This window comes from Empidonax traillii, unplaced genomic scaffold, assembly GCF_003031625.1.
Source record: "Empidonax traillii isolate 1590-97213 ecotype Southwest subspecies unplaced genomic scaffold, ASM303162v1 scaffold413:size1348891, whole genome shotgun sequence".
NCBI classification, from domain to species: domain Eukaryota; kingdom Metazoa; phylum Chordata; class Aves; order Passeriformes; family Tyrannidae; genus Empidonax; species Empidonax traillii.
The window spans coordinates 990,867-1,018,460 of NW_020955606.1; the positions used below are offsets into that span (position 1 = coordinate 990,867).

General features: G+C 52.8%; 1 protein-coding gene across 1 annotated transcript; it reads left to right on the forward strand.

Moving 5' to 3' along the window:
• Positions 1-614: 614 nt before the first annotated feature.
• Positions 615-27,509, forward strand: CNGB1 (cyclic nucleotide gated channel beta 1). Its single transcript, XM_027893964.1, has 34 exons — positions 615-1,025; positions 1,296-1,353; positions 1,491-1,548; positions 1,664-1,805; positions 1,919-2,063; positions 2,242-2,308; positions 2,396-2,477; positions 2,874-2,913; positions 3,273-3,423; positions 3,537-3,612; positions 4,148-4,184; positions 7,327-7,504; positions 8,074-8,155; positions 8,939-8,982; positions 10,730-10,853; positions 11,215-11,313; positions 12,264-12,492; positions 13,836-13,962; positions 16,154-16,249; positions 17,371-17,528; positions 17,689-17,868; positions 18,590-18,798; positions 19,282-19,332; positions 19,445-19,531; positions 19,888-19,952; positions 20,349-20,471; positions 20,837-20,978; positions 21,201-21,360; positions 21,864-21,961; positions 22,047-22,130; positions 22,465-22,583; positions 23,200-23,346; positions 23,796-23,991; positions 25,228-27,509. Exons 1-34 carry the CDS (start codon positions 927-929, stop codon positions 25,429-25,431), a joined length of 3,957 nt encoding a protein of 1,318 aa, XP_027749765.1. The 5' UTR covers positions 615-926; the 3' UTR covers positions 25,432-27,509.
• Positions 27,510-27,594: the final 85 nt, after the last annotated feature.

The window sequence follows — 27,594 nt, forward strand, 5'->3', positions numbered from 1 at the left end:
GGGCTCGGTGCTGTACACTGACCCTGCACTTCCTTGGGATCTGTGCCAAAGCATGGAAATGCCTCTGCTGTGCGGGGCTGCCAGGTTTTCCTTCCTGCTCCTGGGGCATTCGCAGCTCCTTAATCCTTTATAACCAGCGGGTGGTAAAAGGCAATTTAGTTGATTTCTGGTTGTCTGGACTCTTGGGAGGTGTTTTACAGCCACGCTGTCCAGTTTTGGGGGTGTGGGGTTCGCTGGGAGAGCTGACCCTGTCTGTGGTGCACTGGGGGCTTGAAGTGCTGCTTCAGCTGCATCCAAACCCGGCTCCTCAGCTTCTCAAGGTTGGGCGAGCAAAAGGCTGAGGACACAAATCATCCACCCTTGGCCTGTTTAGATTCAAGCAGCCAGGCTTTGGACAGCCCCCCATGAGCCATGCTGAGGGAACTGAAGGCGTCCTGCACCACTAAAGGCTGCATTAATGCAAAGAGCCCAGTGCTGAGCTGCTGCCAGCCTGTACCTGCTGCGTGTGGGACTGGGGTCATGTGTGTACCTGGGATTGAAACCCCCATGCTGTGTCCCAGCTGGGCTGGAAGGAGCTCAGGGATCTGCTTTCTTTTGCCCTTTGCAGGCATCATCTGCGAGCAGCAGCACAGGGACTGCCCAAGGTGCTCCTGGGCCCCTCATTGAGCAGTGTGGGGTGTCCTTGGAGGGGCATTTTGGGCAGAGCACTGCTCTTTGGAAGGGCATCGTCAGAAGACACTCCCAGGTTGAGCAGTGCCACGTTTCCCAAGCAGGACACCGAAACGGAAGGACACCAAGGATCTTTTTGGGCTGCTCTGGAGACAGAGTGAGCAGCTGGTGCACCTGGCATTTCCTGGGGGGTGTGCGCCCCTGCTGCTGGCCTCTTGTAGGCTGGAGACCCCTCCTCACTGCCCGCAGGCAGCGGGATGATGGGCTGGATCAACCGGGTGGTTCCCCAGCCCCCGGTGCCCCCGGTGACGGATGAGACCCCGCAGGCCCCCGGGCAGGAGCTGGAGCCAGTTAAGGTGAGCAAGGAGCCAATCTGGGAGGTAATGGGGACGCTGTGACCTATGTGGGAGAAATGCCTGTGCCTCTACATCCATCCCTGGCACTTTGGCACCCAGGGGTGCTCCGCAGCATCCCCAAGAGGGATGGGGGCCAGGATGCTTCCCTGCTCTGAGCTGCTGGGAAGCAGCAGGAAGGATGGGGAGTCCCTGGGGTTTGCAGCCACCTTTGAGTGGGGACACTGTCCACTGTGCCTCACTCTCTGACACCTTTTGCCCTTTACCCTGAAGGCACCAACAGGAAAAGCCGGCGGCCCCACGGATGCTGCTGACAGGGCACGCACTGAGGGTAAGCCCCACACGGGCTCAGGCCACGGGTCGTGTTCCTTTACCAACTGACCCCCCTCCTGCCCAGTGTGCTGGGGGCTGCCAGAGTGGTGATAGGAGCTTGCCTTTGTGTTTTTTTTTTCCCTGCTGCCACTGAAGAACTAGTGAAGAAAGTAGAATTTGTGGTCCCTGAGGACACAGGTTCTATGCTTGAGAGGTATGGCTCTTGCACCCTCCAGTGTGCAACACGGTTTGCTTGGGATTTTGCTTTTTGCTGGGTGCTGGCTGCCTGGAATGGTGTTCCCAGCCTGACTCTCTCCCTTCCCTGGCAGCATGGGGAGCAATGTGCGCTTCTGGCTCTCTTATGGGCTAAGGAGGGTGATTCCCCAGCCAGTCCCAGTCCCAGTGCCAGCCCAAGCGACAGTGCAGGTGCTCACGAAGAGCTTCGATACAAGCATTGACGTTCCTAATGAGGTAGGAGACAGATCTGGGTGACGGTCTGGTGTGTTGGGGCTTCTACATCTTTTTTTCCTTCCTATCGCTCTCCCAGTGCTAACTGGGACCACTAAATGTGCCCTGCATGGTTTTCTGCCTTCATCCACCCCTGGGGAAAGGGCAGATTTCCCTCCCCACCCAAGAGGGTGAGCCCCACCTTAGCTGTCGGGTGGGTGACAGTCTGTTTGGCTTTTCAGACAGAGGTCCAGACCCTTCCAGATGAGGACGACGGTCTTGGTAAGGAGAGCTGGCAGCTTGTAGTTTGCAGCACCCTGGGGCCCTCTCTGGGACTCCCACACCCCACCTCCCTGACTGGTGATGCTGGCATGACTGTCCCCTTGAACTGGCTGATGGAGGGACCTGAAGCTCCCAGCAGTGCATGTCCCCCATGCCCACAGCAACGCTCTCCTTGCAGAAATAATCCCCTTCGATCCAGAGGAGGACAACTTCGAGGAAGAATTGGATGCCCCCGAAGAGGAGTGGTGGGTCCCCAGCGAGGCTGGTGGGGGGGCTGGGGGAGGACAGGAGGGCACGGGATGATCTCCCTGAGCATGGCACTCTCCCCACAGGGTAGGAAAGCGGGTGCTCAGCTGGCTGTCACAGGGCTTTGAGAGGATTGTGCCGCAGCCAGAGGGGATGAAAAATCTGGAGGTGAGCACTGCCTGGCTCGGGGAGACCGGGGGACCAAGGGGCAGAGGTTGACAGCAGGGTGGGCTCCCTGCCTTTATCCTCCTGCACACCCCAGTGGGACCTCGGGGAGGAAAACCCCAAGGGAATTCAGCAGAGCAAAAGAGGGACCTTGGGGTGCTGTCCCCGTGTTCCCAACCTGGCTGCATGCAGGGGGGACCTTTCAGTTGGGACCCACTGGTGGCAACAACACTGGGTTTAGTGGTTGTTGTCGGGGAAATGGGGCTGACACTGCAGCAGAGGATGTGTGGGGCTGTGAGAGGGTGGGTTTCCTTGGGGTGAGGGATAGGCCTACATGGGGTGGTGTGAGGCTGCAGGCAGTGCTTTGCCACATCCATCTGTCCCTCTGTCTCCCTGCAGACAGAGCAGAAGGATCAGAAGTGCGAAGCCACAGTGGAAGGTGAGCGATCTAATCCCCCTTCCCTGGGTGGCCCTTTCAGAGGAGACCCTGTGCCTCTGAGAACCCAGCTGTGGGCAGGCACAGGGGCTGCCCTTCATCTCTGTGCCCAGGATTCCCACTGTGCTGAGAGGGGTGGGCAGAGGGGTCCTGGCATCACAGCACCGCCCCTACATCACTGCTGTCCCCAAACTGCCCATGTCCTCAACCCAGGCTGGGTCCCCAGGGGAGAGGCTGCCAGGGAGGTACCCCAGGCCTGCTCCTCTGTAGGAGGTGACCCTTCTTTTCTTGCTCTGCTTCCCAAAAATTTATGACTGCTGCATTGCCTATCCCCCTTCTTCTTCCGAAAAAAACCTGAGCAGGCACAAAAAGGACTCAAACGAAGGCAAAGCCAAAACCCAGCCTTTCAGCTGCCCTGAGCACCTCAGTGGCAGAGACACCAGCAGATGACACGGGGCAGCCAGAGCCAGTGACCACCCTCACAACTCAGTCCATGGCTCTGGATGGCCTCAGGTAACCACAGGGCAATTTCTGCCTGGGGCAAATTCTGGCTGATGTGGGAGGGTTGGCTGATGTGGGAGCAAAAGCTCTGGCTGCCAGTTCTAACACTGGTTTCTTGTCACCAGGATGTTCATCTGGTTTGTCCAGAAGCTGGAGAAGGTGCTGCCACAGCCAGTGACCACGGGGAAGCAGGACACACAGGTATGCTGTCTGCTGGATGGGCAAAGGGCACAGGAACACCATGTCCCTGGTGGGAGGGTGTCCCCTGCAATGCAGAAGCTACTAGATCAGTGCTGGGACCTGGTGTGGTTTGGGCTGTCACCCAGCTCCTTCAAGAAAGCAAATCCCCACGACCTGCTCAGCTGATGAAAAACAGGATTTGGCTTCTAAGCAGCATGAGAGCCTGCAGCATGTTTTCTTTACCATTTCCTTGCCTTTCTGGGTGGTGTCCAGGCCTGGCATCTCACCCAAGTGCATTCCCAGTTCTAAGGATAAGCAGCAGCAGCAGCTTTATATGCTCTTCTTTCCTGCCCTTGCTCCCAGGCGAGCTCACTGATGTGCTCCTGCCCCGTATTATCATGTGTGCCCACAGCCAAGCCACCCAACTTGGCACGAGAAATCACACGGGGTATTTAGGGTAATAGGGCCACCTTTCCTGAAAATGGGGTATTTAGGGTAGAAATTTAGGGTTACTGACAATGGACAGTATCTCATGTTTCCCTTTTCCCCCTGGCAGGGAGTGGCCGCAGCAACCTCGAATCCCGCGGAACAAAGTAAGTGGCGTCTCCCTCTCACCGTGACAGTTTGATTGCTGAGCTTGTCAGAAAGGTTATTGGGAAGAGGGGTCATCTTTTATCCCCTGACCTGCCCTGGGTGCCAGCCTGGGAGCCCTTGGAATCCCCTGGGAAAGCCATGGGAGGCTGTTGACACTTGGGAAGCGGGAGCGGCTGTGGAGTTGTGGCGGTGACTTGGTAAAACTCAGGGTTTATGGGAATTTTTAAGTGCAGCATCCCACCATCCTCGGGTCCCAGTTTTTGAGGTTAGTGCTGCTCTCAAGATCTGTCCTCGAGCTGTGCTGGAGGATGTTTGCTGAGATGGTGGGTTTTGATCAAAGGGAATTCAAACCTGCCGCCTTCTTTCCCTATCCCCCACTTTGGCATGCTTGCTGCTAAGCTGGAAGGTGTTTGCCAAGCCTGCTGTGAGTTATCCAGGAAAACAAAATCCTGGGATTAGGTGTGTTAGGTATGAGTCTGCATGGTTGTGGGGAAACCTGTGGGGTTCACAGTGCTTCTTGCCTGCCTGTGGAGGGGGATCAAGCACCGGCTCTGCAGGCAGTCGGGCTTGGCTCCCCCCACCAGCCACGCTGGGGGATACTGGACCAAATGGCAGAGCCACTCTGGATGCCTCTCTGGATGGACTGAGCAGGGTGACACAGCCCCATGCAAGTGCTGTCCCTGGGAAGGAGTCACTGGTTGGGCTGTGGGAGCTACTGACGGGAGCAGGGAACCTCTGAGGCACAGGGAAGCTGCACATCCCCCAGGAACACGCCAAGAGGTTGCTCCTGCTGAGCCAACAGCAGCTTGGCAGAACTTCAGAGAGTGAAATCCTGGGGAAAGGCATTTCTCACGTGTTTGTACCAGACTGGAGACCTGTGCACTGCCATGGACCTCTGAAAGAGGCAAAGCCAGGGGTGCGCTGGGCAGGCACAGCCTTAGTGCACAGCTGGCTTTGGTGCCTTGGGGCACCTCCAGGTCACTAAATTGGGTTGAACAAGAGATCTGCCCTGGCCCCAAACTGCCAGCACGCTCATTAATGTTTTCCTTCTCCTTTTGTTTCAGGGGGCAAAGGGGCTTAGCGCCTCTGAAACAAACGGAAAACGAAGACCATGGCAAATCAGCCCTTCCCACACCCAAATGAGACCAGCCCGAGGAGAAAGCGCAGCTTGGGGAGGAAAAGCAAAGGGGAATTTGCAAATAGTCTCTAGCTCCTTCCCAGCTGGGGCAGTGGGGACCCAAGCCTGGCACGGAGATGCCAGCTGCATGTCCCAAGTCCCAGGGCTGTCCCACTTGGCTCCCTCTTTTCTCTGGGAGTTGGAGCTATTAGTTTTTCAGGACAGTGTCCATGAGATGGGAGCTACAATTGATAGGATGGTAGAAAAACATCACTCAGGACACCTCGGTGGCAGAAAGCCTCTTGCTGCAGACTCTCAGCACTCCTGGCCTTCTCAATGCCCCCCTAAAATCTGAATATTCAATCTGAGACCTCCAGCTGAAACCCACAGGTTTCTTTGAGTCGACTTCTGCCTCCGAGGTGTAATGTTATAAAGCTCTTGAAGCTCTTGTCAGCTCCTCATTTGCTTTTCTTCCACTAACTGTTTTCTTCTAGCAAGTGGAAAGGGCTCCGGTTTGCAGCAGCAAATCAGATGGGTGAGGTTAATCTCTAGGTGAATAGGTAGGACTTAATCGTTCAAAACCTTTGCCCAGACCTTCCACTAGAACAGGTTCTCAGAGCCCCTTCCAATCTGCTCTTAAACGCTTCCAGGGGTGGGGAATCCACAGCTTCTCCGGGCAAGCTGTGCCAGGGCCTCACTGCCCTCACTGTACATTTCTCCCTTATGAATATCCCCTCTTTCAGTTTGTTGCCCCTTGTCCTGTCACTGACTTTGGTAAAAAGTCTTCCTCCATCTCTTGTGTAAGCCCCCTGATGACAGGCTGGGTTAAGATCTCCCACCATCTCGTTGCAACTCTTTAGGCCCATCTAGGCAACCAAAATGATGAGTCGTGAGCCAAGAGACCACCCTGAGATCCACCCCCTGCTTGTACCAGGCCACAGTTTTTAGTGTTTGCCCCATTTTCATATAATGTATCCAAAAGCCATGGTGTGCTTTAAAAAGCCACCTCCCTGCTCGCTGTCCCTTGTTTTAATTAACAGGGTGGGTGATTAATTAGGGTGGGTGATTACACCACGAGTACAACCGTGCCTGGGTTTCCTGCCTTTCCGTAGTTGAATTTGCACGTTTCCCATCGGCTTCACTGTGTGGACATGTAAGTTTTGTTGTCAGGCAGACATCAAAAATAAACTGATTTTGCAGTAAGCGGATGTGCTTCCTCCTCCTGTTTCTCTGGTGTGTGCCTGACGTGGCAGGATGGGTACCCTTGGGACACAGAGGGGGCTCATCGTGGGTCAGGCGTGCACTCCTCACCCTGCAGCTGCTCAACAGCTCCCGCACTAACCCACCAGGGTTTTTTTTTTTCCCCCAGTGATGCTGGGCAGTGGCAGCGTGCGTGGGGTGCTCCCTACACCGTGGCCAGGGGAGTGTTTGGAGCAGACACACTGCGGTGCTTGGGTTGGGTTTTGCTCTGCAGATCCGGGGCCCTTGGGCTGTGCCAGGGCGGCGCTTTGCTGGGACTTCACAAAGGGAGAGGCTTTGGGCTGCTCCTGACTGCAAGGAGAGGCAAAATGTGGCCTGGAAATGGGCCAGATCGCTGCTGGTGGAGGTGGCTACACGTGCAGGGAAGCCAGCAGTCATCTGTGCGCAGAGGGTTATAGCTTTCACAGAACCACAGGATGGTTGGGGGTTGGAAGGGACCTTAAACTCATCCAGTGTTAACCCCCCTGCTATGGGCAGGGTCACTTTCCACAAGACCAGGTTGCTCAAGGGTTTCACAGGGCTTTGGCTGTGCTTGGCACAAAATGGTGAATTTTCTTTTTCCTCCTGGCAAAGGGCCCAAGGCATCTGTCCAGCACAGCTTGGGGTCACCGGAGCTGCCCAAATCCGTGCAGGCTGAGAGCTGCTTCAGCGTGGCAGTGCCAAGCAGATGAAACATAGGACTGCCCTGGCCTGACATCTGACCCCTCGAGAACGTGCTCTCACACTCTCACTTCATCACCTCCCTTTCCCCATTCCAATTTCAGTTCATACACCCACCGGGGAACCCGAGGAGACCCACCTCATCCTGGAAGAGATCACTGATGAGCAGATTAATGAAGAAATGTGTGAGATGATGGCCTGGAGTCACAAGGCTGAGCCAGAGGCAGATGTTCGCTCCCTTCCCCCCATACAGGAGGAACCTTATGAAGAAGAAGAAAACAGGTAGGAGAAGGAAGATGCTGTTGGTGGGCAGGTCCACACGTTCTCCAGTCACCAGTGTGGTGGTCATGGGAGGGGACAAGCACGTCCCCGGGCACCCCTCCTTGCCAGCACTGGTGATGGAGCTGGCAACTGAGGCGCCAAAGAGCAGGGCATCCACCAGAGGAATCCAAAAGGTGTTTCCCCAAATGTCCTTTGCTTCTGGTGTTGAGATCTGCGTTGGGGCAGGCGGTGGCAGAGCCATCAGTGCAATGCTCACAGTGCCCTGCAAAGGACAGCTGAAGCACATCCTCTTCCCACGCAGCAAGGGGAATCTGAAAGCTCAAGGACTCCGGTTTTGGGTTTCCAAACTTTTTCCCGCTCTCCCTCCCACCTGCTTGGAAGCTGTAGATACTAATGGGATGTGAAACAGTGTATCCCCAGCATGCCCAGCATAGGGCCCAGCCCGGAGGTTGGCTGGGGGATGGAGGGAGAGCATCTCTGGCCAAGGGGGTTGGGGACACTGGCAGGGCTCCTCATGTGAGGTTCAGACATACTTTGTGGATTTTACTTAATGAGTTTCTCCTTCCCAGACCGTATTTGAGCTCCCTAAGCACTGCCAAGGAGGAAGAGGGGGAGGAAAAGAAGGAGGAGGAGGAAGAGAAGAAGAAATGGGAGGAGGAAGAGAAGGGGCAAGAGGAAGAGAAGAGGGAGGAGGAGAAGGTGGTGGAGGAAGAGAAGGAGGAGGAAGAAAAGAAATGGGAGAAGGAAGAGAAGGAGCAGGAGGAAGGGAAGAAGGAGGAGGAAGAGAAGAGGGAGGAGAAGGTGGAGGAAGAGAAGAGGGAGGAAGAGGAGAAGAAGGTGGAGGAAGAAGACCAGAAGGAGGATGAAGAGAAGAAGGAGGAGGAGAAGGTGGAGGAGGAGGAGGAGAAGAAGGTGGAGGAGCAAGAGAAGAAAGTGAAGGAAGAGAAGGAGGAGGAAGAAAAGAAGGAGGACGAAGAGAACAAGGTGGTGGAGGAGGAGAAGATGGAAGAAGAGAAGAAGATGGAAGAAGAGAAGAATGAGGAGGAAGAGAAGAAGGAGGAGAAGGACAAGGTGGAGGAGAAGAAGGTGGAGGAGAAGGAGGGGGAGAAGACGGAGGAGGAGGAGAAGAAGGTGGAGGAAGAGAAGGAGGAGAAGAAGGTGAAAGAGGAAGAGAAGAAGGAGGAGGGGAAGGTGGAAGAGGAGGAGAAGAAGGTGAAAGAGGAAGAGAAGAAGGAGGAGGAGAAGAAGGAGGAAGAGGAGGAGAAGAAGGAGGAGGGAGAGAAGGAGGAGGAGAAAGTGGAGGAGGAGAAGAAGGAGGAGGAAAAGAAGAAGGAGGGGAAGAAGGTGGAGGACAAGAAGAAGGAGAAGAAGAAGGAGAAGAAAAAGAAGAAAGAGGGGGAGAACAGGAAAGAGGAGAAGAGGAAAGAGGAAAAGAGGAAAGAGGAGGAGAAGACGACGACGGAGGAGGAGAGTGCAGAGTGAGTGTCTCCCGTTGCCTTTGTGGCTTTGTCGGAAACGAAGGTGAACGCAGCTGTTGTTTCAACCGCGTTCACAAAGCCGGGAGAGGCTGAAAACACCCATGGACGAGCGAGCTCCTCCTGGCAGAGCGGAGCTCCCAGCCTGGCAGGCAGCTGTGGCGTGCTGGGGAGGGGACGCGTGCGGGAGGGATGGTTAGAAGGGAGGGATGGCTAGAAGGGAGGGATGCTTCTGCAAACCGGCTCATCCCAGGGCTCGCTGCTGACGCAGCACCTGGTGACGGGCGAGAGTCTCCTGGTGACATGGGCTCCATCTCCACCGCGGCCGCCCGTAGCAACCGCGGCCCCCGGCCATCCCCCCGCGGGTCCGGCGAGCCGCGGCTTGAGCCTTCAGCGGGAGGAAGGAGCGCCCAGCTCCGGGAGACGGTCCCTGCTATTTAAAAGCACATCCATTAATTCAGGGCAGTCGGAATTGTTATGAGTGCTACAGAGCTGAATGTAAAGAGGGGATTATGTGTTCTGCCTGGAAATACTGCTTAATACAAGTAGGTACATTTTTGCTTTTTTTTTTTTTTTTTTTTTCCTGTTGTAGAAAATAGCCGAGTTCTTGTCAGCTGTGCCAGGTAGTGACTTTGGTCTAGATGGTGTTGAGAGACATCTTTCTGCTTAGTTTAGTAGTTTGCTCGGATTTCACATGAGATAAAACATTTAGGGATTTGATAGCTGGTGCTACAATATTATTCTCTGTTAATTCCTCTAAAATAGCTAGATTTTCAGGAAGAAGCTGAAAATGCACGATTATTAACTATCAAACCCATATGTTTGTATTGCATCAAAATCTGTTCCTGGAGCTTCACTATAGTTGTGGGGTGAATGAGATGATGCTTCATCTTTCAGTGTGTTTGTTTATTGGGAAACGAGAGAGAGACCAACAGGTTTTCTAGATTAGGATGGAGGGACTTACAATCGTGTTTGAAGGGAGCATAACTAAAATAAAAAAAGGGGGAATTTTTAAATATTTAAATATTTTTTAAAATTTTTAAATATTTAAATATTTTTTTAAAATATCTTGGAAAATATTTTTTTTAAATATCTTGTAAAAATATTTTTTTAAATATCTTGGAAAAATATTTTTTTAAATATCTTGGAAAAATAACAGGATTTGGAAGCATGGAGGTAAAAGAAAAAGAGCAACCACTGCTTGTGACATACCTCTTCTGACGTTGCACCTGCCAAGGATACAGAAAGATGGTCTCTCGAATTTCAGGCATTTTGCTCTCTTAAAATTTTTCTCATTATCACCAATCCCTGCTTTGCATTTCTTTCCAGGAAAGAGCAAATCAGGAGATGAGTGCAAAGAGCAACATGTGGAGTGCTTATTTTCAGTTTTAAAGTTACATTAGAACAGTAAATTCGATCTTGTGAGCCTCTTTTTTGTCAGAATGGTGGAGCTGAGGTCTGCACTCGGTGCTGAAAAAGAAAATGAGAATTACGTGTCCTGGTAGTGCCTTGCACAGGCAAACGTGGGATTTGGATGGTGCTTTTGGGAAAGCCCTGCCTGGAAATTAGGCTCTGGGCTTTTTATTTGGCAGATTTTAATTATATGAGAAACGATGATGCACAGGAGGAGAAACATGCTGCTTGTATCTTTCTGCCTCTGCAATTTTTGCTCGTGCACATGCAGTGCCCTGCTTTATTTGTGCACCTCTCACCTGGTTCTCCTACGCAGTATTTTCTCTCTCCCTCGCAGATCCCTGCTCTCTTCTCTCACGGCGGACAAGGCTGTGGATGAAGCCCACTTTGGCGAGGAGGCCCTCAGGTTTGAGCAGCACGAAGTAGCTGAGATAAGTAATCTCGAAGGTGCTCTTGTACAGGTATGGCATCGCTCCCTGCTTGGGCTCAGGTCTGCAATGAGCTCTTGCTGTCCAGTGAGTACCAGGGGCTCGGAGCTTGTCCAGAGATACGCAGTGCCCTGGGAGGAGCAGGAACTGGGTGGGGGGGGGGGCACTGGACGTGTTTCCCACCGAGACGTCCCCACCCCCGAAGCTGAGCCAGCAGCAGTAGCTGTGGATGGAGGGGGGGGCTGTTTCACCCTACAAAGTTGGCACTGAACAAGGAGCTGAGAGTCTGGCAAACCGGGGCGATAACGGGGAATCCAGTCAAGCTGCAAAATCTGCTCTTTTTCCTCACAGAGTAGGGCTTTTTCTGCTTAAAACGGCTTTTTTCATTTTGAAGGTGGAAGAGAAGACAGCTGAAGCTGCTGAAACCAATGCTGAAGGTATAACATGTAGCAGTACAACACCAAATGGGGATGAATCAAAGCAAGGCGATGCGGTGCCTGATGGGAGGAGAATCCAGCTTCTCCTTCCCCGCTGATGGGGAGCAGGCAGCTGAGTTCTCTGCAGCATGGGCCTGCATGGGCAGCTGGGGCTTTTCACTGGGGTAAAGCATCCCATGGGCACAGCATCCCGTGGGTGCGGCATGGTGGCAACACTGGCATCGGCTGGAGCCAGCTCTGAACGGCTGGTGCTTGTGCAGCGCTGAGTCCTGTCGATTAAGCGATCCCTGATGTGAAATTAAGAGTTTCTCCTTCAGCTGGAGAACGTTAACAGGGATAAAAAAGGATTTTCTCTGCCACTTTGCTCGATTTGGAAAATAACAGGTGGCATAAAGCGCGTTTTAATGGAGCCTTTTAGGAAGCAACGGGTTGCTAATGCAAATAAGGTGGTGAACTCCCATCACAGCCTGAGTGAGCAAAGGCAGGTCCTGGCATAACTGCACTGATGTCGGAGGGCTGCACAGGGAATGGCTTGCCCTGAGTCTTGCTGCAGGCTGATGCAGCCCATGCAGGGCAGCAATGCTAGAAAATGCTAGTTCATCAGGAACTACAGCGATAGGACAAGGAGTAAAGGGTAAAAATTGAAGGAGGGGAAATTTAGGTTAGATCAAAGGAAGAAATTCTTTACAGTGAGGGTGACGAGACGGTGGAACAGAGAGGTGGTGGATGGCAGTGTTCAAGGCCAGGTTGGGTAAGGCTTTGAGCAGCCCAGTCTAGCGGGAGGTGTCGCTGCCCGTGGCAGGGGAGGGTGGGACTAGATGACCTTCAGGGTCCCTTCCAACCCTTAACATTCTGTGATTCTGCGAGAAGGGCGTCGTAGAACGGCCACCACTGCAGTCCCGTGCTGCCGACACCCGCGTTGCCGCCGCGACGCGCAAACCGCTCAAACCACACTCTGTGTTCTGTTGCAGCTTCAGATGCCTTGTACTTTGCTTGAAGCACCTAGGCTCCCAGCAGCATGGCCAGGCGGGCCCGGGACATCGAGCTAGACCGGCTGGTGCATGACAGGCCGCTCGGTGGCGGGGAGCCCTGCCCTGCCAGCCGCGGGGCCCTAGAGCAGCTGCCCAATGTCCCCAGCTACCGAGCCACCGCTGCCCCCCGCGCCCCCGCCCCCAGCAGGACCAAGGCTGGAGTTGTCAACCCCAATTTTTGCAATGAGGAGCAATCCCCTCTAGGTATTAGAGAATGTTGGCTTTGACGGCGGGCTTGCTTAGAGATGGGTGGTGGTGGGGGGGGGTGTGTGACTCCTGGAGTAGTCGCGCGCTTTTTTTTGTCGCTTTCGGAGGGAAAAAAAAAATATTAAATAAAAATAAAAGCACGCTTCACGTTGCAGCACAGAGGCTGGGGAGCAAAATCCACGTGTTTTCTGCTTCTGCTTCATCACTATGTGCCTTATTAGCTAACTCTACCGAGCGTTTGCAAGTGCTGCGTGTTTTGACCCGCTCAGTCAAAAGCTCTCCCGAAGGACCTGCAGGCAGAGGGTGCAATATCACCACACACACCCTTTTCTCTCTAGCATTCATGCAACCTGCTCACACTACGAGGACAGGAAGGTGGAGGCTTGCTGTTCATGGCTTTCTGCCTTTTCTGCAGCTTTGCTTTGCTTTGTTTTTAACCAGCAAGCCAAATTTTGCTGCTTTTCCTTACGTGCAACAGGATTTTAACTTTGCAGCCTGAACAGCCCTTTTCTTGGGGATTTAATCAAGCCACGTTCTGATCCACTAGTTCCACACCTGCAGGAAACAGGATGGGGTTCATAGGGTCTTTCAGATGTGTGAAAACCTCCCAAGGAAGAAATCCACCAGGAACTGATTGTATTTTGTTAAATAGCTAAGAAAAGAGATGACACTTCACAACCAAGCCAACTGTGGGGCACGGCCAAGGCAACCCCCAGCACCATTTTTCCTTTGGACGGCTGGCATCTTTCTTTACCCACTATAAACATCCAACCCTCCTGCCTGTGGCAGGAAGCAGTTATTATTACCTCTGCAAAAGAGAGAAGCCATAAATGTCTATTTAAATAGTGCCTTATTCTGCATGAAAATCAAGTGCTGTGCGATTTGGAGCTGTCATGATGCATATGTTTATGTTCAGAAGACCCAAGAGAATTTCTAGACCCTGGGAGGCAAGTTTGCACCTGGAAATCCTGGATCCCTGCATAACACCTGCAGCTGGGAATCCTAATCTCCATTGTTTCCTGAACCACGGGAACCCGACCCTCAGATGGAGTAAATGAAATCACTGCAATCTGGGCATGCAGAAGGGAAGCAGGTGGCTGCTCTTAGTGTTAAAAACTGGGCAAAAAAAAAAAAAAAAAAAGAGAAAGAAATGCCTCAAACAGTTAAGAGAAAGGAGTGCCAGGTGAGAAGGGAATGGAGGGAGAAGGAGAGTCCTCCCAGCAAGCTGCAAGGTCTGGGGGCAACATTGTGGCAGCGATGGGGTTTGGGGAGCCATCCTGGCTCCAGGCGGGGCCTTGCACCCCCCTCACCTGCAATTATTGTCCTTCCCCGCGGAGCAGGTAATTACCCCACCGTGGAGATCAAGGATGTGGACAGCGATGCTGCAGAGAACGATGGTACCCACTTACCAGTGCCCGCTGCCAGTGCTCCCAACAGGCTGGCAGTGCCTGTCGCAGCATCCCCCAGGTATGGCTCTGCTTTCCCCAGGGGTCTCCCCCCCTTGATGGTACCAGCACAGGAAAATTTCTGTAACCATATGGAGCAGCCCATTTCCAGCAGGTTTGGACAGTGAGCCAGGGTGTTGTGCGTGGGGTGGGAGCCACCCCCGTGCACGGCAGAGGAGAGGGCAAAGGCTTTGCCTGTTGTTTGCATTTTTTAATTCAAAGGTTAAATTTTGTTTAAAGCTTTTGGGGGCCAGGGACAGCCCTGTCTGTGTGTCCTCCTGGAGGTGGGCTCGATCCCCAGGCCGTGCATTGGATCCCATTTGTCTCTTGTCCCACTTTGTGCTCCCAAATTCAGAGCGTGGGGAGTCTGTGTACTGGATCTGGGCCTTCATCATAAGCCCAACAATTTTCTTGTATTTTTGCTGGAAGGGTTTGCAGCATCTCCCCCTGGGTTTGTGCTTCCAGTTGGATGGTAGATGCCCCACTGCTTGAAGTGTTCAAGGCCAGGTTGGATAGGGCTCTGAGCGACCTGGTCTAGTGGAAGGTGTCCCTGCCTGTCGCAAGGGATTGGACTTTTAAGGTCCCTTCCAACCCAAAGCATTCAGTGATTCTAAGCTCAGAGGGATTAAAACTGAGCTTTAAAATTTAGGCTGGAGGGAGCTGATTTTTTTGTCTGTTGTTAGGGTGACTTTCTTTTGAAGTCCATTCTTGCAGAGGATTAAAAATCAAAACCAAAGTGGTTTTCTTCTGTGCTGAAAACCAGGTGCTATAGTCATTCTCACTTAACAGTTTGGATCTTTTAAGAAACAAGCTCCTGGAGAACCAAATAAAATGGTGAAAATGTCCATAATCCAGCCTGCTGAACAGCTTTTAAAACTGAGAAAGAGGAGCCCATGGCTTCATGTAAAATCCCTGCAGTGCAAATACTGACAGCATTGAGAATATTTGCAGTTACACATGTGAGCATATAAACCTTTCTGCTGTGCCTCCAGGGACTGTCTCAAAACAACACTGGAGGTCCCTTGGTAGAGCTGGAGATTTTTAAAGGCGAGCAACTCCTGTTCTCCTACACACACACAAAAAAAAAAAAAATTTAATCATTCTGAACCTGAGGAAAAATGCTCCTCTCCTGCTGGTGTTTCCAGAGTAAGAGGACATCAGTTCTTCATTGAGCAGTCACCAAGTTATCCCTAAGTCACTTCCACTGGCCACAGTCTCGAGTTATTTCCTGCAGGGCTCTGTGAAGGATTAGAGTGAACGTGGTCATAAAAGACTCACCGCTAACGGGCCACACGTTGTGTAACTGGAGCCTCAAAACAGGCTCTTGCAGGCAATAAATACCAGGATATTCCAGCTGATCCCATATGGGCAGGGACCCTGCGTGTCCCACATGTCCAGGCAGGTGCAGGACAGCTGGATGCTGGTGGCCTCTGGCTGCAGCATTCCAAGGGCCACAGAAACAGAGGGATATTGAGGCTGTGACGGGGAATTCTGTCCCAGCTGGCTGTGCAGGGGATGATTGTGCGTGGGGATGATGCTGCAGGGTCCCCCTCACAGAGCAAGAGCCCGTCAGAGTGGGCATCTTGGGCTTGCTCAGGGATGAGGATGGGCCAGTGGGGCTGCATGGTGCCCTGAGGGGACAGGGGCAGGGGAAGGGGAGCTGGAGGCTGGTGAGAGGTGATGGATGTTGTCCTAACAACAATACAGACCCTGGTAGGGCTATTTCTCCAGACTGATGGTTTTGGAAACCTCTCTACTGACATATGACATATCTGCTTGCCCACATGTAAGGAAGTCGTCTCAGAAACCCATCTGTGCCAGGGGGAGCCACCAGCTGTGTTAGGACACATCTTCCAGGTCTTCCTGGTACTGCACTTTCCTTGCCTGCCTCTCGGAGCGCAGTGATGTGACAGCGCAGCACTGGGGACGAGCACAGAGTAGTGCCTGCCCTCCATGCATCTTGTGTCCAAAACAGGTTACAAAGTGGGCTGGGTGGCTGTAGTACCTGTGGAGCCCAGGAAGAAAGAGGGCTTTAGCAGCAAAGGAACAGGGTGGTTTGCTCCAGGCAACGCCAAAAGTTAGGGGAAAACTGACTCTCGTAGGAGGAGGGGAAGTGGAAAGCAGATGACCCCTGGGAGGAGGAGGAGGAGGGAGAAGAGCTGGCTGAGGATGGGGGACAAGCCGACCCTCGGTCGCTGTGTTTGTGCCTGCAGGAGGAAGCGACTGGTCCCAGAGGATGGTCTGGAGGAGGGACTGGTGAGCCAGTCCCCCACCCGAGCGCTGGGCTGGGATGAGGAGCAGAGGGAAAGGTGCGTGGTGGGACCCGGGGGGCTCCGGATCAGCCGAGCTCCCAGGGGTTTGGATCCTGGAGCTTGGGTGAAAATAACAAAGATGCTACAAGTGCTGGGATGCCAAAGGGAGAGGGAGCCTTGCCCACAGTGGGTCTGGTGCTGCTTAACAAGGAAAGCCCCCCCCTCCAAAAATAATGATCCCGACGCTCGCTGGAGCAGAAACTGCTCTCTTGTTTTTTCTGTGTACGTGTAGAAATATTCTTTTTAAGACTGGATGTAACTGCAGAGAAAATGCACCTTTGATCTACATATGCCCCATAGCACTGTGAGGACACCTTGTTATTACTGGTTGTGGAGAAATGACCTTTTCCTTCCATGTAGGAAGTGAGCACAAGCTGTGCATCACACACATCCCAGGCCCTGGCTTCCCCACAGCCTTGGAGGGAGCTGCCCTCCCTGGGAGAAACACTCACAGGGAGGGTCTGCAACTCCACATGGAGCACAGGTTTGCCTTCTTCCAGTCATCACAGCAAACCAGCCAGGGCTACAGCAAACAAGGTTGTTTCTGTCCTCCCTCCTACTGATGCTTCTCAGTCATGCTAAGTGGAGCATCCTGGTCTAAATCCAACCTGCTTCTAATGAAGAGGCTGAAAAGAGAAGATATAGTTTATAAATTCTGGGGCTTGATGCACATTTTCACCCCATAGTTCTTCCAAAATCATATTATCCCAAGCACATGCAATCCAGCCTGGGATCCTGGTGCTTCCCAAGCCTTCTGACAGCATCTCACATTCCAGGGAACAGATGAGGCTCAGATTGGTGCTGCTTGATGATATTTTACTGAAACCACCTTGGCTTGTGTTCTTCTCCTTACACAATACCCAATCAAATACAGGTAAATCCTAATTCAGGTCCTGGGGGTAAAGAATGGGTCATGGTCATGGTTCAAGACCAGGACGAACAGGGCTTGGAGAAACCTGGTCTAGTGGATGGATGGTGTCCCTGCCCGTGGCAGAGGGGTTGGAATGAGATGAGCTTTAAGGTCACTCCCAAGCCAAACCATTCCAGGATTCCGTGATTCTGTGAACCTGCCCTGGTGCTTTCCCACCTGCATGAAATGCCCGACGGTTTGCCCACAGCCTGCCTGAGCGCATCGGCTCGGCCACGAGCCTGAGCAGTGCCATCATCAACACCCGGCTCCAGGAGCTGGTGAAGCTCTTCAAAGAGAGGACGGAGAAGGTGAAAGAGAAGCTGATTGACCCCGATGTCACCTCGGACGACGAGAGCCCCACGGCATGTGAGTTCCAGCGGGGCCGGGGGCGTTTTGCTGGTGGGTCCCCACGCACCCACCGCGTTTTCTGGGAGACAGATGTTTTATTTGCTGTTTAAAGACCTTAGAACAAATTGCAGTAAGAAGATTTTTCTGCTCTTTAAACTAACTGTGTGGCCTCTCCCAGCGCCCGCTAAGCCGGCACCTGCGGCAGCACCGGTGCCTCCCCCGGGAGGGGAGGTGGAGGGGGACAAGCCCTCAGGGGATGACCACTACTGTGAGATGCTGTGCTGCACCTTCAAGTGCCAGCCCTGGATGGACCGCCTGAAAAGCTACCGGTTCCCCAGCAGCATCGACCCCCTCACCAGTGAGTGATGGAGCACGGCCTCGTGCCTGGGCTGGGGGCAAGCTGGTGGGACCAGGGGAGAGGGGGTGAGCAGGGGAGGAGGTGCAGGAGAGGAGGTCTTATAGAGAGGAGACCTCATAGAGAGGAGAGGAGAACTAAGCAAGAAGCAACTTAGCTTTCACTAAAGCCTGGAGTTTTATATTTCCCTGCAAGGCGTAGGCTTTCCTAAATATCTCCCTATAGCTGTGCATGTCAGGAGCACAGCTGGGCAGGGAAGGGACAGCCACCTTCTGCTTTCAGGCTTTTTAGTAGGAAAACGCTGTCCCTGTGGTGTGGATAGTCCAAATAAAAATAAAAGTCACAAAAGAAATATCCACTGCCTGGTGGTCACTCCACAGCAGCCCAGCTCTTTCCTTAGTCTCTGCTATTCCCCATCCCTTTGGAAGCGCCTGAGCTCAGGCCATCATTTCAGCATGGCTGCAGGGGGAAAAGCAAAACAGGGAAAGTCTGTGTTGTGGGAGCAAAGCAAAAGCAAAACTAGTTGACTGAGCAAAGCTGGAAGCTTCCCAATAAAACACGGTGTGCTCTGTGACTGGTGCTGTTCACTCTGCGCTGGGGCCCAGCTCACCTGCAACTAAATGCTGCCACCAAGAGACCTCCTGCAGGGTTCCACAGTGTGGTCAGGGCATGAAAACCCTGAGATGCCTGCCCAGCTGACCGTGGTGCTGTTCCCTGTATGCAGATCTGATGTACGTGCTGTGGCTGTTCTTCGTTGTCATGGCCTGGAACTGGAACTGCTGGTTGATCCCCGTCCGCTGGGCTTTCCCCTACCAGACGCCAGCAAACATCCACTGCTGGCTGCTGGTGGACTACCTCTGCGACCTCATCTACCTGCTGGACATCCTGGTGTTCCAGACCCGGCTGCAGTTCGTCCAGGGCGGAGACATCATAGTGAGTGGCAGCACGGTGCATCCCACCACGGCGGGGACCCATCCCCGTCACCCCAAACAACAGGGGCGGTGCTGGCCCCAGACCTCTGAGTCGAGCTGCAATCAATCAGGATTTTCATGTTCAATTAAATAAGGTGTGAAAAACCAAACCTCGAGGGTACAGCCTTCCCACGGCCATGCAGATGCTCAGACAGGCAGGTTTCTCCTGTAAACTCTGATTTATGTGAGGTCGGCACTGTGATGTGCTTTCTCTGGGATGCAAAACAAGCTCAGGATGTCCCAGGCTAGGATGGGAAGATGGCATTGCTTGTCTTGCTCTGCTCCCATCCCTGGAAATAAAGGGAAAATCTTCCATTTAATAGTGCAGAAAAGGAAAATCAGACATGAGCATGTTGGCCATGATTTTGCTGTCTGTAAACAATGATCAATATCTCTCTCTCTCTCTTTCTCTCTCTCTCTTTCTCTCCTTCCTGTTCCCATCCAGACTGATAAAAAGGCCATGAAAGAGAACTACCTGCGATCACAACGTTTTAAGGTTTGCCATAATTTTATTTATTAATCTGAATCTGCCCCGTGGTTTGCAGCCCCATCCCAGTGCACCTGCAGGTCCCCCCAGAGGCTTCTTTCTCTCTTTGTGTGGATTTCAGATGGATGTGCTGTGCCTTCTGCCCCTGGATTTCTTCTACTTCAAAATTGGCGTCAACCCCCTCCTGCGCTTTCCTCGCTGCCTAAAGGTGAGCTGGAGGTTACAAAATCAGGCAGAACAGCAGCTGCAGTGGATTTGGAGGAGTTCTGTGCTGCTGGGGTGAACTATGGCCTGCTAAACTCGCTAATGATGACAAGAGGATTGTAAAACGTAAGGGAAGTCTCATCCCAAAGGCTTCGCAGTGCTGTTTGTCAAATCTTCAGTCCTAAGCCACGCTCACATTTGAATAGAAGGGCACTTATAGATGGCCCCAAATCTGTCCTTGGCAGTCCACGCTGCGGGGGGGCTGCAGGAGGGGAACAGATGGGCAGGGGGGCTTCATGGGGAGGTGACTGTCGTGGTGGGGGCCGCAGGAAGCTGGAGCTGCTTTCCTTCTCCTCCCAGTACATGGCCTTCTTCGAGTTCAACAACCGCCTGGAGGCCATCCTGACCAAGGCATACATCTACAGGTGAGGGGGGGGAATCAAGGGAAGGAGGGAGTGTGGAGTTGCTGTTTGTCACTGGGGAGGAAGGTTCACTTTGGTGGGTACCCGTTCTGGGCTCCTGGTTTATTTTTCACTGTCCCCGGGCTGGCTGACATGGACGTTGGCTGATGCAGCAGAATGCTGAGCTCCTAGAGCCCATGTGGGTGGGATCACCTCTCCCACGGCTTTTTCTGGCACTTCTGGAGCTGCAGGAGGGAGCAGCAGGGTGCATGTTTGGGTGCTCTGTGATTCCTGCAACGGCAGGGCCTCTTGCTCATCGTTTTGAGGCTCCTTGTGATGCTGGGGGGTGGTGGGGACATATTTCTCCCAGGAGACACCGTATCATCTTCCTTCCTGCTTCTCTCCTGGTTCTTTTTGCAGAGTGATCCGGACCACTGCCTACTTACTGTACAGCTTGCATGTGAACTCCTGCCTCTATTACTGGGCCTCAGCCTACGAAGGACTGGGCTCTACCACCTGGGTCTATGATGGGGAAGGAAACAGGTACAAGCCAGGGCTTGGGTCTTACATAGCACAGCCTGCTGTGATGAGCTGAAGTAATAAAGGGAGGTGTTGGGGTGCAGCTGGATTCATAAAAACCCTAAAGCAAAGGGTTGGGAATGCCAGGAGAGGATGCAGAGCATCTCCCCAGTCCTTGGCTAACAATTTGCTCGCAAACCCTTGTTATCCCCTGATGATTTCTGAAAGTGTAAATGTTGCTGAAAACACATTGCTGATTTATGGCAGTGGAGCTGTAAGGAGCAGAAAATGGGAGCAGCCAGAGCAGCTGAGCCTCCCACATGGAGGTTTCTGGAGGATCCATAGGTCCCCAGAAACCCCTTTAGAGCTGCCTCCCCTTTTCCTCCCAGCTACATCCGCTGCTACTACTGGGCAGTCAAGACCCTCATCACCATCGGGGGCCTGCCAGACCCCAAGACACTGTTTGAGATTGTCTTCCAGCTGCTGAACTACTTCACAGGCGTCTTTGCTTTCTCTGTCATGATAGGGCAGGTGAGTGGGAGTCGTGGGGGGTTCCCAGCCTCGGGCGGGGATGGTTGCAGAGTGGTCGATCCGCGGGTTTGCGTCCTCAGGTTTGTTTTCCCTGCTTGGCATTAGTGCAAGACAAAAAGTACTTGCCAGATGCTGTTAGGGCTCGGTTTACACACTCTAGACTGCTTGAGTGATGGATAAAGTGAAAGCAACTAAACCTTTTCTTCCACCTCTTCCTTTCAGATGAGAGACGTGGTTGGCGCCGCTACCGCAGGGCAGACTTACTACCGGAGCTGCATGGACAGCACCATTAAATACATGAACTTCTACAAAATCCCCAAAACTGTTCAGAACCGGGTGAAAACGTGGTATGAGTACACGTGGCACTCGCAGGGCATGCTAGGTGAGATCCAGCCATTCCAAGGGCTGTGTTTTACTTGTGGTTGTTTTGCAGAGCTGAAATGTTAGTGTCAAAACAGCACTGGAGTTTTGGGGTGTAGGGTGACTTATTTTGCTCTTCGATATTGGGTCACAGCACTTTGGTGACCTGGCAGTGACTGGCAATCGTTGGCTAGAGTGTGTCCAGCAGCAAAGCCACCAGTTCACCGTACCAGGCAGGGCCAGGACCCCTGTGCCCACCCTCCTGGGCAAGAAAGATGATGGCTTGGGCTCAGTGATGTGTCTCTGAGAGCCATCAGGGAAGGGATAACTTGAAGGGTGGTTCTCTATCACCCCTTGGATTTAGACCTGCAGGTTGCTGGGTGGGCAGAGGCTGAGGAGGCCCTTCTGGGAGAGCCGGCTCCTGCCCTCTGCCACCGGCATGTGAGTTGCTTCCCTACTGCCACGTCAAGGACATGCTCTCATATCAAGAGCTCGAAACAGCCAGTTTTCTGCTTTGTCTCCCAGATGAGTCAGAGCTGCTGGTGCAGCTGCCAGACAAGATGAGGCTGGACATCGCCATCGACGTGAACTACAACATCGTGAGCAAAGTGGCCCTTTTCCAGGTATCCTCTGCAGCACAGGTGCTGTCTGGCAGAGCCTGCCATGCTGGCACACACTTACACCACTGCTGGCTCTATTTTGGCTCAGGGTTGTGACAGGCAGATGATCTTTGACATGCTGAAGCGGCTCAGATCGGTGGTCTACCTGCCTAATGACTACGTGTGCAAGAAGGTAACGTGATATGTGATGCCTGGGTGCCCTCCCATCCCCGGTGTTATGGCCAGGCTGTGCAGGCCACTAGGAGAAAGCCAGGCCTGGCCCATCACCAGCCACTTCACAGGGAGGGAATCTGGAGCAAAAACATCCTTGGTTGCAGCTGGTCTCGTACAAAGACCAACCTCTTCTGCCGCAGCCACGAACAGCGGGAGACCAGGGAAGAGCCTGTCAAGCTGCAGGAGACTTTGGGGTGCTTAGGTGGTGCTTAGGAGTAAACACCATCCAGACAAAGAATTTTGGGAGCTTGGAGAGGGCAGTAAGGTCATGGGAGGGTCCCTCTTCCCTGCAGGGAGAAATAGGCCGCGAGATGTACATCATCCAGGCGGGACAAGTGCAGGTGCTGGGGGGACCCGACGGCAAATCCGTGCTGGTGACTCTGAAAGCTGGATCTGTGTTTGGAGAAATAAGGTGAGTGAAGCGTTTTCTGGGGACCAGGGAAATACAGCTCGTGGGCTCTGGGAGAGGAAGGTGGGAAGTGGAAGGATCAGCAGCAACCCAGTTATCTTTGTGACTGAGAGCCGTGAATGCTGGGCAGCGGCTGAGACACGGGTTACAGGGTTTTTTTTTCTTGGAGGTTTTCTGCTGTTCTTGTCATCGTGTTGTTTTTGGCCTGGGGAGGGGGTGATGGTAAGCAGAGGTATCTGGATGGAGGGGTGAGAATATGAGTAAGAAAAGATGTTTCACAAAAACAGGCCCACAACCATTAATCCGCCCATTTCGTGGGCGCGTAATGTCCTGTACCAGTCTGTAACACAGGGATACTGCTGCCTCCCTACAGCCCAGCAGCAACTAGACTGGTGTAAACTGCAATATTTAACCCTTCAAACCCCCAAATAATTTTTTTATGTACAGTGCTGCATGCAAATTTTCTTCAAAAATTAAATATGGAAAATTCCATCAGGGGTGAAAATTAAATTCTGAGTCCTCTGAAAGAGAGAGATGGAGACATGTAAAATAGGAGACCTGAAGAAGTAGTGCTGAGCCTGTGAACAGAAGCACTGATGTTTTGCTGTGCCCCTCTCAGCTTGCTGGCGGCAGGAGGGGGAAATCGCCGAACAGCGAACGTCGTAGCTCACGGCTTCGCCAACCTTTTCATTTTGGAGAAGAAGGACTTGAACGAGATCTTGGTGCACTATCCGGAGTCCCAGAAGCTGCTGCGTAAGAAGGCCAAGTGCGTGGGATTTTAAAATTAGCAGAGCCTGGGTATCAGAATCTCAGGGGGAGATTTCCCTCTGTGTGAAGCCCCGGGAAAGCTCCTGCTGCAGGTGCTGGGTTCTCGCTCCCAGAGGCGCATCCCGCTCCGGGCTGGATCTGCTGTGCCTCGGCAGAGGGCACCCGTCCCTCGTCGCTGGGCTGGGGAGGCTGGGTCTGCCCCTGCCCTGCCATCAACCCTCTCCACTAAAAAGTGGGTGGAGCTGGGGAACGGACGTGGCCAGAGTGCCTTCGTTTAAAAATCTATTGAAGTATTTAGTTTTTAGCATTACTTAGAATTGTTATTCCGTCCTTCCTAAGGCATAACAAATCCCTGCCCTTTTAAAACCCGTTTTTTTCCTCGCTATAAAATCCAGCTAATAGAACGTGTGCCCGGACTGACATCACCTCTCCTCTTCCTTGCTGCAGGAAGATGCTGAAGAACAACAACAAGCCCAAAGAGGAGAGAGGAGGCCCTGGAGAGTCGCTGATCATTCCCCCAAAACCTGAGACCCCAAAGCTCTTCAAGGCTGCCCTGGCTGCCACGGGGAGGACGGGGGGCAAAGGGCCACTGGCACAGCTGCGCTGGAGGCTGAAGGAGCTGAAGGCGATGCAGGCAGCCCAGGTCAGCACGGGAAGGATGGAAGTTTAGCTTTGCTTTGTTAGATGCTGAGTCTCTGCTCCCCCCTCCACGGGCTTCAGACTCGTTAAGGTGCCTTGAAGAAGTGAGCTCAGGCCATGGGGGTCTGACATAGCGTGGGCAGATGGGAAAGGGGTGACCCAACATCTCCAACAGGGCCTTGGGAGAACTCCAGTGTCCCACAGGGGTGTGTTTTGCAACACGAAAGGGTAGTACACTGACTTTTTGCCTAGCTCTGCTAAGCTTGAGTGTAATTTCTAGCTGGGCTATAGCCACAGATGAACAAATGTCTCTCCCATCCTGCAGAGACAGAGCCTCTCGTAATTAATTGCTGTGCTGGTGGGACAGAGGGCAGTGCTGGCACCGAGCACCCACAGCCCAGTCAATATATCAAAGCTTTGTGGTGCAGCTGGGGCAGAGGCCCCCACTGCTGTCCTGCTAGATCTGCATGAAACCCCCTGCTTTTTTTTTTTTCTTTTTTTCTTCTAGCTGTCTCAGCTAAACTTGAAAACAAAGTTTTGTCTCGTTGTTGCTCTTCCCAGCACGGAACCAGGCAGACTATCACATCGGGACACGTAGAGGGAGGTAGAAGAGTAGCTGATAGGGAGGGGTGGCCTTGAGGCTTGGGTAAACACCCAGGGAGATGCCAGGCATAGCTGCATTTCTTCAGGCCCTCGCAGAGGCACAACAGAGGAGGCTTCACACAATGTGGTGTGGAACACTAATTCATAACCAGTTCATGGCAGTGGTGAACAGAGGCACTGAGGGCTCCATGGGGTAGTGGCAGCAAGACCTGTCACTGAAGGGTGCACGTTTTGGGAACTAACCCCACTGATGGGTTAGCAGGATCCCACTGCTGGAAAGACATCCCTCCCCGTAACATGTCCTGAGGATGGTCTGGGGCTGCTCCCTCACAGCACCGCTTCTGCCACGTTTAGCCCACATCAGCCCCTCCAGATGCTTCAGGAGCAAAATAAGAGCTAGAGCAGGAGGTGTGAGAAAGCTCTGTTGCGCTCCTCTCTGTGTTTTCAAGACATGCAGGATATAATCCAGCTGCCCCTCTTGCAGGGGGCAACTCTGGCATCAAACTGACATCCCAATGCATGTGGTGGAACCACAGAACAGCCTGCCTGGTTTTGCACAGTGCAGACACAGTGTTGGGGGTACTGGGCAAGCGTCTGCTAATGTTGATTTCACCTTTTTTATTTGTTTTTATAGCAGGGTTCCAGTTTCTGTCCAAAATCCCCAGTGCACCAGAGATCGCCTGTCGCCTCCCGCAAAGAAAAAACCCGCCTGGAAGAAATATCCTCAGAGTCCTCTGATCATTTAGTCACTGTTCGTGTGATTCCCACGGCACAGGAAGATGAGGAAATCTTGGCTGCTGAGATTTCAGAGAAGGAAGACAAAGAAGAAGGAGAGAAATGAAACAGCAGCACGTCCCGGGGCAGGCGTAGGAGTCAGGCAAATGCCTGGGGTAGCAGATTTTTGTCGTTAATGATTTCCCTGCAGTGGCTGTAGGCTTTGCAATGTGCTGCAGGTAGGATCTGCCTCTCTTTTCTGTCCAGACCCTCACTCACTGCTGATAAAACCCTCTGCCATTTGACCCGGAACCATACAAAGCTTCCATCCTCTGCAGATCAATTTTTACTGAGCACTTTTATGAATTTCCCACTAAATCTCGGGCCAGCCCTCTTGCTTTGACATCCAGCTTTACGGAGGGAGAGCTCTGGAAGAAATGGCTTTTTATGGCTCTGGATGGTTAATGAGTGTTGGGATAAAGCGTGAAGAGTTATTCACCTCTGACAGCTGAGTCACCGCTTGGCCAGAAACAACCAGGAGGGGAAAAAAATAACAAGGTTTCTCTGCTGGGCTCAAGGTTGACAGCGGCAGTGGAGAGTGATTCATCCAAAAGGGATGTGGACTATGCTCACAAGCCGAGCATGGAGCAAATCACACTGTCACAAGAATGCCAAGGTCTGTCCCTGAGTGCATAATCTGCAAGGTACTTAAAGGTCTCTGCATGGTGCCAAGGCCACCTTGGATTTGCCACCGGGAAGAGTTCCTGCCACCAATCCACCCCGGGAAGGTGGGGGAGTCTCCATCGCTGCAGGCTCTTGTGGAGAGGTTTGATGAGCATCTTTCAGGGATGGAGAAGCACAATCCTGGATGCTCCTGGAGTTCATTTCTAACCCTGGGTTTCCTTGGGTGCTGGTGCTGGGAGAGAGAAACAGAGAGCAGGAAGGGAGAAGCTGAGCTGGTTCCCAGCTGGGAGGGGAAAGAGAAGTGCAGTGAGTGCTCTCCTCTCCCAGACAGTGTTTCAGAGTCAGCTCACAGTCTGTACCACACAAGCAACTCTGCACAAGCATGCAGGTGCTCCCCTGCAGTCATTGCTGGACCTCGGTGGCATCCACTTTTCCAGCAGCTGATTTCCAGCCCTTCAGTCACTTGACTCGCTCTTGGCCACATATCCCATGCAGAAGCCACCCTGGTATTGCTCATCGCTGCAACAGGGCACTTGTGAAGGCACTCTCCCCGTGCTGTGACTGGGCACTGGAAGGGAAGGTGAACATCTGATTAGCAGCCAGCACACCCAGCTGATGGCCCAAGGTGTCTGATCTTCTCCCAGCACCACCAGGTCCTCATCTTCCTCAGGCCCAGCACCACCCAGAGCCAGCTGCTGGTGAGCTGAGAGGTGGTGAGAGGTGGTGGGTGGGATGGCACCACATGAGGCTCTGCAGATCCTCCCCAAGGTTCTTGCTCACCACATCCCCCCAGCACCTCTGGCCCCATCGACAGCAGCCAGTTTCCATCCTCTGGAGGAAAAGCTGGGGCAGGTTTTGCTGCAGGGAGCAGCCCCATCTCCACAGCCAAGGGGCTTCTCAGGTGCTCAGCAAATCCTGTGAGCAGTGCTGCAGGTTCCACAGGTCTGGCTGTGAGACAGCCGGGCTGTTTGCGAAGGGTGTCAGCCCTGGCATCACCCCCCCCCCCCCCCAGGTGATCCCTCTTCCCATCAGCAACCTGGGGCTGATCTTCACCTCCTTTAGGATCTTCTTTCGTTCCTTTTTTCCCCCCCTCTCTTGCAAAATAGACGGGTTTCTGTGGCAGAAAAAGCCAGAATAGATGTTAGCAGTAATTAACAATGGCTTGCTTTCTTTAAAACAAATTTAATGAGCCCCAGTGTACTGCAGGAGGGTCTGAAACCACCACTGCCCTTCACATTGCAGGGGAGAGGCTGCACTCACCCAAACCTCCCTGAATATTTCTCGTCCTCAGTCTATTTGCAAGTGCTTTCCCGCTGGGGAGGTTTCCATGCAGAGTGCAAAGTATTTTCTTCTCACTCCATAAACATTTATATAATCAAACCAGGAAACGTGCAGAAGTCAAACTGGGGCTCTGATTTGCTGCTGTGGTTTGATACAGTTTAGAAAAAGCATTTAAATAAATAGTGGAGTGTAATGGCTTTCATAATTCACTGTATCTACAATAAACACCATGTAGATTACTCTTCATTTGCTGTGGATTTATTCCAACACTCCAGTTGTTTTCCAACTTTTTGCTCACTGATGCACCAACAGAGCCAGAAAATCC

Excerpts from the sequence above, each read along its gene's own strand:
- CNGB1 (XM_027893964.1), top strand. The coding sequence starts at position 927 with ATGATGGGCTGGATCAACCGGGTGGTTCCCCAGCCCCCGGTGCCCCCG. Across the intron at positions 21,361-21,863 it reads GCACTCGCAGGGCATGCTAG|ATGAGTCAGAGCTGCTGGTG; the intron begins GTGAGATCCAGC and ends TTTGTCTCCCAG. Across the intron at positions 23,347-23,795 it reads CTGCTGCGTAAGAAGGCCAA|GAAGATGCTGAAGAACAACA; the intron begins GTGCGTGGGATT and ends TCCTTGCTGCAG.